The sequence below is a fragment of the Danio rerio genome, chromosome 8, assembly GCF_052040795.2.
Source record: "Danio rerio strain M-AB ecotype USA chromosome 8, GRCz13ab, whole genome shotgun sequence".
NCBI lineage: Eukaryota > Metazoa > Chordata > Actinopteri > Cypriniformes > Danionidae > Danio > Danio rerio.
In genome coordinates this window covers 27484546-27497405 of record NC_141028.1, presented here as the reverse complement: position 1 = coordinate 27497405, position 12860 = coordinate 27484546, and the positions used below count along the sequence as shown (strand labels likewise).

The following is a 12860-nucleotide window of genomic DNA, read 5'->3' as shown; positions in this document are numbered from 1 at the left end:
TGGTTTGGCTTGTTTTGGTTTCATTTGTTGTGTTTGTACAGCAACAGCTTAAGGGTTGGATCTTTGAATAGCCAATACAATAAAAGTGATTATGGTTTAATACAAAGTATACTTTATTGAAAGCAGCTGCAGTCTATATTCACAGAAGTTTTTAACCCACCTTTCAATTGAATACATTAAAAATAAATAAAAAAAGAAGTTGAATTCATGGGATCAGTATAACAAATTTGCTCGCTAACCTTGTACGTGACATATTTATTTATTTATTTTACTGTAATATATTTACTACCAGCACTGTTTTTTTTAATTTACTTATCAACTGCATCATAGTCAAAATTATAGTCTTAAATATCTCGTTATATGTATTTCTGTCAAACTCACACATGCATACATAATCAGACAGATATAGATGGAAGCGTAAGGCATCTTCACACACATCTCTGGCATGTGAGAGAGCTCTGTGTGCATTAGCTGTGGAGAATATTAATGAGTTACATAAACACTAATTAATTCACCCCAGGGACGCCCACCTCCACCCCTTCCCCTTCCTGCCAATCTGAGTTAGAGACTTATGTAATCACAGCAGACTCACTGTCTGCTTCATTTCACTGCGCTCTTTCATAGCCCTCACTGCCCTCTTCCTTCAGAGCTGCACATAAAAGCTTTGTAAGCAGGCCCTTACATTTCCACATAACCCACATAACCCCATCATAAATGTTTGTGTGAAAGCCTTGATTATGTGATTACCATGCTTTCATTGACTAATATTGTCATAGTTTTTAATTTGTTGTCAAAGAAAGCGTTGAGTATTTAATTACTGGTAGACTTGTTTGAGTATTGGTGATTCAAAAACCACAAATTTGAAGCTGTTCTCAAATTAGCTCAGATTTACAAGTACGTTGTTGTTAATAACTATTAAAACAAATCATAAAACCATATTTTTTAACCAATCAATTCTGAGATACAACTAGTAAAAAGCATCTTTTAATATAAGAAAATTTGCAATGACGAAACAAAAATTGTGTTAGTGAGATTGTTAGTTACTTATCGAGACTTCAAGAGTTGTCAGGAACATTAAACATCATATGGAACAGGAACATTCTACATACATTTGCATCTAGTTGTCTGATTTACAGCCTCTCATTGCATTTATAAACATGCAGTAGTATATTGTTTTTTTAAATGCAATTTTACACTTCAAAAAAATAAATAAAGATCAGGTTTTATCAATTGGTCACAGTTTGGTATCAGATGGTCATCACACATTCTAGGACTCGACCAGAATGGTAGTTACTAATTGCTCATTTTCACTAAGCGGCAACGTACAGTATAATACATTACAGAACTGTTTGGTTTGGTACACTGCCAATGTTGGTTGGTGTGGTGTACATTAGAAGGTTGCAATCAACATCATTCTCGCTCAAAGAAAGCCATATAGGCCTTTCACGTATCACGTCATCTATGCACTCAAGTTTATTATTTCAAATGTATACATGCAAGGAAGTGGTGCGAGTCTGCTTTCCACACATTTTAGACAAAATTTGAATGGCCCCATAAACAACAATGGAGGACATGCAGATTCTGATTTTTCTTCTTGACATGTGGCTGTTTGTCAGAAGAAGACGACAGGCTTTGTTTAAGCGTGGTTCAATGCTGCTTGCTGCCATTGCCATTTTTGCAATGTTGTAATACATTTATGATACATGAATAGTTAGTAGTTAGCATAATTAGATTACCTCTCTAGTATGTTAGCTACTGTATAAGACATTTCATTCCACAATGACAATAAAGCTTAACTTGACTTGACTTGAACTTGACTAATAATACAATGTGTTTAAAAATGGTGTTTCCTATGTTGTCTTTTTCTTATGTTGTTGCACATGCAAGTAACGATTCTTGGTTTTAGCACCGAGTCTATAGTTCCATCCTTTTGGTGCCGTACTTTTGTGATTGGTACCCTACAGGGCTGATAACACCAAACGTAATTTTCCATTTTAAAAATGCAAGGCGCACCTCACTGCCTTTTTTTTTTTGTTGTTGTTGTTGACAAGAAACAAAAAAGCATGGTGGGCTTTTTATGTTGCTGGGCAACAACTGAATCAGCTGCATATTGCAGTGTGAGTGTTGCTGTTGATATTAATATAATTACATTTTTTTAGATATATTATGATATAATAATAATATTGTGATATTCAATATTCAATATGAGTCATACAGGATTGGATAACTCAAAACAGCAACCACAAGTCTCTCCTTTACCTTTAAAAGTCTCTGTAGTTTCTTGACAACACACACTGCAGGCATCTCAACGGAAACCGCGCCTCTGCTTCCATTTGATTGGATAATGAAACAGACGCGACTGACATGCTTACTCTGCTCAGTTTACATTTTATCAATTGCAAACGCATGGCACGCAATGGCAAAAATGTGAGGCGAAGCAGGCGATTAAAATGCGAGGGTTTGCAGGCTCACGACAGTTAGGCCCAATCCCAATTTTATTTTTTATTTTTGTACCCTTTCCCCTTGACCCCTTCAAAATGTACCCCTAAGAATTGGGACAGCACTACAGCACCTGCTCACATCATCGTGATCTCTTACTTCATATGAGATCAGATGATCGCGTCTACTGTAGTGATTCCAGTTGAGTTATTATTTGGTGTTTATATTCAGGAAATCACTAAAGGCATATATTATGTTATAATAACAATCCAATTTGGCAATAAAATCATAACTATACTGTGCATTTAAACAGGGGCCATATTTATCTATGTAAACACCAAAAACAACATTAACATTATAGCAGACACTGTAAAAAGCCCATTGTGAGCCACTAGACTTTTCTGACAGGGTATTCGAGTGTCTAAATGTTCTAGGACTGCTATTCAGGAATTATTATTATGGATTATAGATCATGAAATTTAAAGGTTTTTATTTTAATTTATTTAAGTATTGGTAAGTCACTTAGACAAGTCAGTAATCTGAATCAAGTTTTAACAGTCGAGGACAATGCTTTATCAAGGGTAGGAGTTCATTAATTTGTGCTTGCCATCAGCTGATCTGAAGGAGATGTAAAGGGCAGAGCAGTCATGTGTTCAGGTGGGAAATGAATTGAGAATCTGCTTGTCTTACTGTACTGGCTGGATGAGGGGCGTCTTTGGCACCCACACCTTCTCATCTCATCCTGCTCCATCTGTTAACCCATCCTCTCGTTCGACCCCTCGCCCCTCGCTGCTGTTGTTCTCCGTTTCAGTCACACACACGCATACACACACCCTTCTCACATTCCCTGTAAGGCGTCATAGCTGTTTACACACGCTGCTTATTTCCGTCCCTGAATCTAATGGGATTCACAGTTTCTCACGCAGCAGTCATACACATTTCAGGCATGAAGTCACACACATGCGCTCACACACAACGTTAGATTCACCACTAAACCACCTCAGACATGCAATGGCTGAAATTCCTCCCCAGCCCGCGTTAGGAGTTTATGGTTTAATTACTCTTCTTGAGATTTTCTTTTGCCAGTTTACTCAGACTAGCTAAAGTCGCATGTAGCCAGTCGCTTATATAAAACATCAAAACAATTAGCTTAATTAAGAATTCAATTCAATTCAATTCAATTCAATTCAGCTTTATTTGTATAGCGCTTTTACAATGTAGATTGTGTCAAAGCAGCTTCACATAAATGGTCATAGTAATTGGAACAGTGTGGTTCAGGTTTTAGTGTTTAAGTTCAGTTCAGTTCAGTTTAGCTCTGTTCAGTGTGATTTAATCATTACTGAGAGTTCAAACACTGAAGAGCAAATTCATCGATGCGTAGCTCTACCAATCCTGAACCATGCGAGGCAGTGGCGACAGCGGAGAGGGAAAAAAAACTTCACCTGATGGGAGTGAAGAAAAAAAACCTTGAGAGAACCAGACTCAGTTGGGCACGACCATTTTAATTTCTCCGCTGGCCAAAAGTCTTGTGCAGAACTTCATTCGCCGTGGTTTATGCTGGAAGATGGCCTCAATGAAGACTCGTCTGTCCCTGGAGCGTCGCTGGAATCAGACTCATGTTCTCCACTCCCCACGACCATCAGCGCAGCAGCAGCTCAGGATATGGCCTGGTCCCGGATATGGAATCCTTGGGATCATCACGTCGCTGGTCTTGGATCCAATCAGTGACTCTGCATAATCTGAGGACCTCGGGATGAGTTTCCCCAGGTGAAAATAGAGAATAAAGAAAATAATTAGCGTAGCTGCTGTTCATAGTGTATATAAGCAAGATGTAGAAGCCAGTGTGGAACCTGCTAGGTGATGCACTGAGTGTATGCTTTACTAAACAGATAGGTCTTTAATCTAGTTTTGAACTGGGAGAGTGTGTCTGAGCCTCGGACATTACCAGGAAGGCTATTCCAGAGTGTAGGAGCCATGAAAGAGAAGGCTCGACCTCCTTTACTTGATTTTGCTATTCTAGGTACTACCAGAAGCCCTGAATTTTGAGATCTTAAGGAGCGAGTTGGTTCGTAGCGAGACAGAAGGTTGGTTAGATAAACAGGAGCTAGATTATTTAGAGCTTTATAGGTGAGAAGTAATATTTTAAATTCAATACGAAATTTAACAGGCAGCCAGTGTAAGGAGGATAAAATTGGGGTTATATGATCATATTTTCTAGACCTGGTCAGAACTCTGGCTGCTGCATTTTGCACTAATTGAAGTTTGTTAATAGAGGATGCTGGGCAGCCAGCAAATAGAGCATTACAGTAATCCAGTCTCGAAGTCATAAAAGCATGGACTAGCTTTTCTGCATCTGAGATGGATAGCATATTTCGTAATTTAGCGATATTTCTCAGATGAAAGAAGGCAGTTTTTGTGACATGGGATATATGGTTTTTAAAAGTTAGATTGCTGTCTAATATGACACCCAGATCTTTTATAGTAGAGCTAAAGCTAACTTTGTATCCCTCTAATTGTAAATTGAGTTGCGAGATCTGCTGTGTGCAAGATTTAGGCCCAATAAGTAATAATTCTGTTTTGTCTGAGTTTAAGAGAAGAAAATTGTTGGTCATCCAGTCTTTGATGTCTTTGATACACTCAGTTAGTTTAGAAAGTTCAGACGTCTCGTCAGGTTTAGTGGAAATATATAATTGAGTATCATCTGCATAGCAGTGAAAGCTGATCCCATGTCTTCTAATAATGTCTCCCATAGGTAGCATGTAAATTGTAAACAGTAAAGGGCCTAAAACTGATCCTTGAGGCACCCCATACTTTACTGGGCAGATTTGTGAAGGCTGTCCATTAAGATTTACAAACTGGTAGCGGTCAGTTAAGTATGACTTAAACCATTGTAGAGCCGGTCCCTGGACACCTGTAGACTTTAAGCGATTTATGAGGATATTGTGGTCAATGGTATCAAATGCCGCACTAAGATCGAGTAAAACTAATAGCGAGACGCACCCTCGGTCAGCAGCTAAGAGTAAATCGTTGGTTATTTTCACTAAGGCGGTTTCTGTACTGTGGTGAGCCCTGAAACCTGACTGAAACACTTCAAAAATATTGTTCGTCTGCAGAAAAGAGCATAATTGAGTGGAAACAACTTTTTCTAGTATTTTAGACATAAATGGAAGATTTGAAATAGGCCTATAGTTAGCTAAGTTGTTGGTGTCTAGTTGCGGTTTCTTAATAATAGGCTTAATAACAGCTAGCTTGTAAGAGTTTGGAACATGGCCTATAGATAAAGAAGAGTTGATAATGTTAAGAAGAGGTTCTCCTATAGCAGGTAGCAGCTCTTTCAGTAATTTTGTTGGAATTGAGTCCAGCATACACGTAGCTGGTTTAGAGCTATTTATAATTTTCACTAACTCTTCATGTTCTATGATTTTGAAGCAGTGTAGGTTATTATTATGATTTAATGAAATATTTACAGGATTTGGAGTATAAGCCGGTGCAGAAAGTTTGGCATCTCCTATTTTCTGTCTAAAGCCTTCTATTTTATTACTGAAAAAATTCATGAAGTCATCACTACTAATTTGCGGTGGAGTAGTTTGTTCCAAGGATGACCGATTATTTGCTAATTTAGAGATGGTGTTAAATAAAAATCTAGGATTGTTATGATTATTTTCTATCAGTTTGCGCAGGTGCTCGGTCCTGGCAGATTTTAGAGCCCTCCTATAGCTGGACATACTGTCTTTGTACGCAATTCTAAAGACCTCTAAATTAGTTTTTTTTCCATTTACGTTCCAGGGCGCGGGTTGCTGTTTTGAGCGCACGAGTATGACTATTATACCATGGTATAGTTTTAATCTCTCTAGCCTTTTTTAATTTTATGGGTGCCACAGTATTTAGTGTGCTAGTAAAGATGGCATCCATACTGCTGGTTACTACATCAAGATCATTTGAGTTTGCGGGTGCATTACGAAATAGAGAGAGATCAGGTAAGTTATTTATAAATTCATCTTTAGTTGACGGAACAATAGTTCTACTAGGGCGGAGTATTGGAGCGGGTTTGCTGATTTCAGGTAAACATAGCTTATATAGTAAGAGGTAGTGATCTGTAATATCATCACTTTGTGGTATAATGTCTACGTCAATAACCTCGATTCCATAAGACAGAATTAGATCTAATGTATGCTTTAAGCGATGGGTTGGACCCACAACGTTTTGCTTTATCCCAAGTGAGTGTATTAAATCCATAAACGCGAGCCCTAATGTATCATTAGCGTCATCTATGTGGATGTTAAAGTCACCTACAATTAGCATTTTATCAGTTTTGACTAGTAAGTCAGAAATAAAATCAGAAAATTCTTTTAGAAATTTGACATAGGGTCCTGGGGGTCTATATATGGTGATTAAAGCGAGAGATAACATAGGTTTTTGTATAGTATCTGGAAGCTGAACATTAAGCGATAATACTTCAAAGGAGCTAAACATAAGTCCGTTTCTCTGTTTAATATTAAGGAAATCACTAAAGATTGATGCAACTCCACCACCACGACCAGTTTGACGAGCCTCATGTTTATATAAGAATCCTGGAGGAGTTGCTTCATTTAAGCTAATATAGTCATTTTGTTTCAGCCAGGTTTCAGTGAGACAGAGTGCATTAAGATTGTTTTCTGTTATTATTTCATTAATGATAAGTGCTTTAGGTGCAAGTGACCTGATGTTTAGGAGACCAAGTTTTACGAAATTTGTATTTTCACTTTCTACTGGTTTTTCTGGTTTGATTCTTACTAGATTTTTCCTGGAGCACACAGTACGTTTATTTCTTAATCTAATAATACGAGGAACAGACACAGTCTCTATAGGATTCGCCAGATATGCGTTACTGATGTTTAAGTGGGATGAACAAGAGTCTAGGTGGCTATAGTGTGAATTTTGTGAATTTTTACCTGCTAGTCAGATGGTGCGAAGTAGTCTGGAGATGTTGTCCGACAGGAGTTCAGCTCCGGCTCGACTGGGGTGCAGGCCGTCAGGACGGAAGAGCCTAGGACGCTCCCAGAAAAGATTCCAGTTATTAGCAAAGAGCAATTTCTGTTCTTTACACCATGTTATTAGCCATTCATTCAAAGCTAAAAGTCTACTGAACCTTTCATTTCCTCGGCGGTAGGTAGGAAGCGGCCCAGAAACGATGATCTGCGTGGCGGGCGAGGTGCGTCGAACCGTCTCGATCAGGCTCCTGAAGTCCTTCTTCAGGATCTCCGACTGCCGGAGCCCGGTGTCGTTTGTCCCCACGTGGAGGACAACGGCACCAGGGCTCTCGGCAGCGCCCAGGATGGTTGGAATCTGTGTAGAAATATTTTTCACACGGGCACACGGAATTGAATTGAATTGAATTGAATAATTATCAAGACGCTTATGACTTTGTTTGTCTTATGGCTTGGAGAAGAACATTGCTTGATTGGAAATCAACTAAACCACCTTTAATTTCACTCTGATTTAGTGATATGATGCGGTTTTTAAAATGGGAGAAAATTATAAACTCTCTTAGAGGATCCACTAAAAGTTTTATACAGTATGGAATCCAATGATCTCATACTTTGAAAATAGTGTAACACTAAAACTAATAGGGAAATTAAAAGGTCTATGGTTGTCTATGGTTTAAAGGAAAATGCAATCAAACTCAATGATGTTAAATACATCCTCACTGCCCTAAAAAAATTGTGACTATGTAAATTTTTAATTTATAAAATTATTTATTTTATTTTATTTATTTTATTTATTTATTTATTTTTTTAAGGGGAGGGAGGTTGTTCATGGGAAAAAAATGTAGCAAAAAAGTCTTGTCAAATCGTTGTGTGTATTATTTTGCTTTGTTCTTCCTTTAATAAAAACAATTTAAATACCAAAAAAAAAAAAAAATTTTAGTGTATAGAGTGATGCAAAATATCAATTTTACAAATAGGCGTTGGGATATTTTGAATTAGGTTTTTACTGGGCTGGTTTTGATTGGCCATTATGCCAGTTCTAGATTATTTTTCCAGGCCATTTGACTAGTTTTGTTTAAAAAACAAAACTGGCAACCCTGCTTGGTATGATCTTGATTTGTGTTCTCAATGAACTCTTTTATCAGTCTTCACCAGTCACTCTGCAGGATTGAGTGAATCCAAATTCCCCAGTACCTTTGACTAGTGGCCCATAAATCCCCTCTTTAGCATGTGTGTGTAGATTGATACGACTGTTGTCTCTGTGTGTCCTCAGTGAGTTCGTCTCATGGCTGCTGGAGAGTGGAGAGATCAGTAAAGCTGAGGAGGGAATCAACCTGGGTCAAGCTCTTCTGGAGAACGGCATCATCCATCATGGTGAGAGAAGCTTCTACCGTGATTATTTCGGCCATCCATCTGTTATGTGAATATACTTTAGTACTATATTTTGATCAAGGAATGTGCTAAAATCAACCAGCTGCTGGCTTGTATGAACAGGTTGTGGACTAATCAGTTGCATATTAAAAGCCTTGTATTCATTAATTCGACAAAAATATATAAACAATACAGTATATGAAGAGTTAAGTGCCGTCTGAAATTTCAATAAAAAATGAGCATTTTTTTCAGACTCCTAAGATTATGTTGAGTTAATTCATTTTAAAGACCTTGGGAAAAAAAGTGTATTCTTTGCTACAAACTTGAAATTACAGAACCTACACACAGGAAAAAAAGTCTGATAAAAATGCTCATTTTTGAAGGAAATTTCAAATGGCTTTCAGAGGTTTTTGCATCTGAACTCTTCATATATTAAATGAGCTAGCTTAATTTATTAGTTATTGATTGTTACTCAACACTCTCTCCAATGGTGTGTAAGGGTCAGTGATTCACACAAACCTGTTATTCTTACAAGTAAGTCTTTATTTTTCTGTCTTTTCCTCTTTTAACCTGACTTACCCCTCATATATTTCATCGACATGCTTTTGTGTATTTCTTGGTTTCTCTCTAAAACACGAATGCTGTCCGTGCTGTTTTTCGATGCTGTCTTGCCAAGTGAACCACGATCTATTAACTGTTTATTCAAACAGAGGACTGTTAAAAATCACCATTCGACAGATTTACACTACAAATCTGGCACGTATGTCTCGTTGGCCGGCGCTCACTGAGAACCCCTACAGATGATGGGCAGTCTGGATAGTAACAGGACATACTGGATGTTGTTGAGAACGGCATACTTCTGAATTATTCATAAGATGCAGTGCTTTGGGGAGCATCATACCTTTATATTACAGCCAGGGGATTGTGACACAGTGAAAACTGACAAACACCAGAGGCATTGGAGTAATAAATCCAAGTGTAAGGGCTCAGGCGGCCGATCAATAATACGCTGGCAGCATTCAAGGAGAGGTCATGCAGGCTTTTGTGTGGCGATGGCACGTGCACACTTCGATTAATCACACATCTCCACTTACATGTTTATCAGTGCCTGGAAAGCAAAGGGAGGCTAAGAAAATGCATCACAAGCTCACTTTCAGCTCATGGTGTGTCTCTGTGTGTGTTTTTCTTCATAGTGTCAGATAAGCACCAGTTCAAGAACGAGCAGGTGTTGTACCGCTTTCGCTATGATGATGGCACATATAAAGCCAGGAGTGAAATGGAGGACATCATTTCTAAGGTATTTCCCACAGAGCATATCTTGTACCGGATACAAGATATAAGCTAAAAAAAAAGATTTACTTTATATCTTGTATCCAGTAAATATTAGAGGTGTGAACCTATACTGGTCTCACGGTTCGGTTCAGTTACGATTATCATGCCTTCGATTCGGTTCAATTCGATATTTCGGTGCATCACGGTGCATTGACGATGCTTTCCATATACGGTGTTATATTTTAGAGGAGAGGCTATAACAAGCTGTCTGTATAAACACACAGAGACACAGCACCACACTGTCTCTCATTCAAACACAAACATAGACAGCACCAAAGAAACAAACACACACGCACACACACACACACACACACACTCACGCACACACACACTTAAGCCCTCGCAACAGGGAGAGCTCGCGAAGAGCGGAGCAGAAAAACGAAAAAAATAACCACTTTTCCGACGATCCCTTGCTGAGAGCTCCTCTCAGCGCGAGCTACCCCGGCTAAACACATATTGCGAGGGCTTAAACGGAGCAGTGCTCGTAGTGTGGAGCGAAAAAAAAGAAAGACAGCAGTGAAACATAACCAGCTTTGTCTTTTTGTAGGAAACACACTTAAGATCTTTTTAGGGTAAGAGGTTTTTGAGTTATTGCCGTCTGTAACTGAATGTGTGTCAAGAATATTGAAAACAAAACCAACTGAACCGCGCTCATTTCTGGCGCCCTTCTGGATATACAGCGCCCTTAGCATTTGCCTATGGTGCCTATGCCACTAACTGGCCCTGAGTTGGCTGAGTGTTGTAAATACTCGCGCTCACCTCCCTCGCGACAGAGAGCATAGGAGATAAATGACGTCAGTACATAATAACCGGTTATGATTATTACTGAACCGATACCGAATTGTCCGCGTCTGCATCGCGGTGCACCAAAGAAACAATTAATTTTGACACCCCTAGTAAATATATCCTAATGCGAGAAGGGTGCGCGACGTATTTGAGGACCGGGAGGGAGACGCGCGATTTCCAGAAGTTTGCAGGCATCTGGAATCTCTGTGCATTTGCGGGAGACTCCGGAAACTTCCGGGAGATTTGGGATGTCTAGAATGACCTCTCGCCCTACTCAAAATTCTCTCTTCATATAGCCGTATGCCTATTACATATCCATAAAACACTGTGATCTAAGTGAGCTTGGATTGTATCGCTTTCTCACTACAATCGATTCGCTCTAGAGTTTGTTTTAATTGAGCCGAGACCACCTCATTCAAGCGATCTCGGAACAATTGATTTGGCGCGGATGCGAGAGGGATTGCTGGATTCACATATGCCAAACGAACCGCGCTAACTGGGCAAACGAGACAGGTTCTGAAACAAAAATCTAGGTGTGAAAGCACCCTAAGGATTATTCTCTTTTAAAGTCCAATTCACACTTTAATGACAAACGGCAACTAATAATTAAGTGTTGTAATTGGAATGTTATGAAAAAAGTACTGTCCTATTCACATTGCCTCAACACACAGGGTTTAAAAGACATTTACGTGAAGCCCCTTGTCAAATTAAGTTGACGTTTGTGGCCATTTGTTGGAAAATCATATCACACTACTCCATTCCACAATCCAACAAACGCATATTGAACATGTTCAGTCATCTGAAACCAAACTTTTTCCAACAGCAACAGACACAACACACCAATCCAAAAAACTCTAACATGTTTATTTGTTGCCTTTCATCTGTGCGGTGTGAATTAGCTTTAAGATTCCTGATGGAACCAAATTAAAAAGGTTGCTGTATTTCTAAGAGTGTGTGTAGAGTGATTCAGATCATTTACTGAAGAGGTTCTGTTTCTGTGTAGACCGCTTTAAGTTTTTGTCAGCTGTAACCAGTTAGTTTACAAAAGAAAGTCAACTGAATCTTGTGTTAAGTGCATATGGGTCATTTTGATAAAGCCAGGGTACAAAATGGCCCACCTAACAAGTGTTGTCAACAAATCAATCAAGAAGTGATGCAAACGGCACAGCGGTAAATGAAATACATAAAGATGCAGCTGTTAGTGCAAATGCTTATATAAGTGTATGTTTGTCCAACAGGGAGTGAGACTTTACTGTCGTCTCCACAGTCTCTTCACACCTGTTGTCAAGTAAGTAACACATGTTCTCTAGCATAGTTCACACCCTAAAGACAACATTAATGCCTAATTCTTATGTCATTAAAGCTTTATTAAAGATCATTTCAGACTATGTTTTGCTAATACCCTTTTCTTATACTGGAAATTGTTGGCAGCATTCCCATATTTGTGGAAAATAAGATTCCATTTTATTAAAAATGTTCAATCTAAACAAATGTATTTAAAGTGAAAGGGAAACTAGTTGAGTATCAGATGTGCTATGCAAATACTCATATTTGCATCCAACTATATAATACTGATTCTTTATCTCTTCAAATAGTGTGCGTGTTAAACAGAAAAAAAGTTTTTTTCTATTTGACTAATTCAGTGTTCTAGTTAAATATTTTGATATCAAATCGAATTCCATCCATTTCTTCCAGCTATTTTAATGCTAATATATGTTTGTCTTTGATGCAGCTATTATAACAAGCTGCAAGTCAGAGAGAGAGTGTGTGTGTGTATGTGTGAACGGCAAAGTCATATTGCTGTTCTGTTGCGGATCACCTTTGAAATTCACATAAAGAGCAGGAAGGGCCCTCTGTACTGCAGTTACAGTAGGTTAAATACAGATCCACAAATTAGCACAGAATGTGTTGATTACTTGCCCTTTAGCAGATGCTTTTTATCTTAAAGTCCAGGTCACTAATTAA

At 38.5% G+C, this 12860-nt stretch overlaps 1 protein-coding gene across 6 annotated transcripts in view; it reads left to right on the top strand.

The window, feature by feature from the left end:
- prex1 (phosphatidylinositol-3,4,5-trisphosphate-dependent Rac exchange factor 1) overlaps window positions 1-12860 on the top strand; it is a 145993-nt gene that overhangs the window by 84397 nt on the left and 48736 nt on the right. For all 6 annotated transcript variants that reach the window (XM_087264805.1, XM_087264804.1, XM_087264806.1 and 3 more), the window contains 3 exons: window positions 8680-8780; window positions 9971-10074; window positions 12134-12183. In XM_087264805.1, coding sequence (XP_087120931.1) covers window positions 8680-8780; window positions 9971-10074; window positions 12134-12183 — 255 coding nt within the window. The remainder of the gene's footprint in view (window positions 1-8679; window positions 8781-9970; window positions 10075-12133; window positions 12184-12860) is intronic.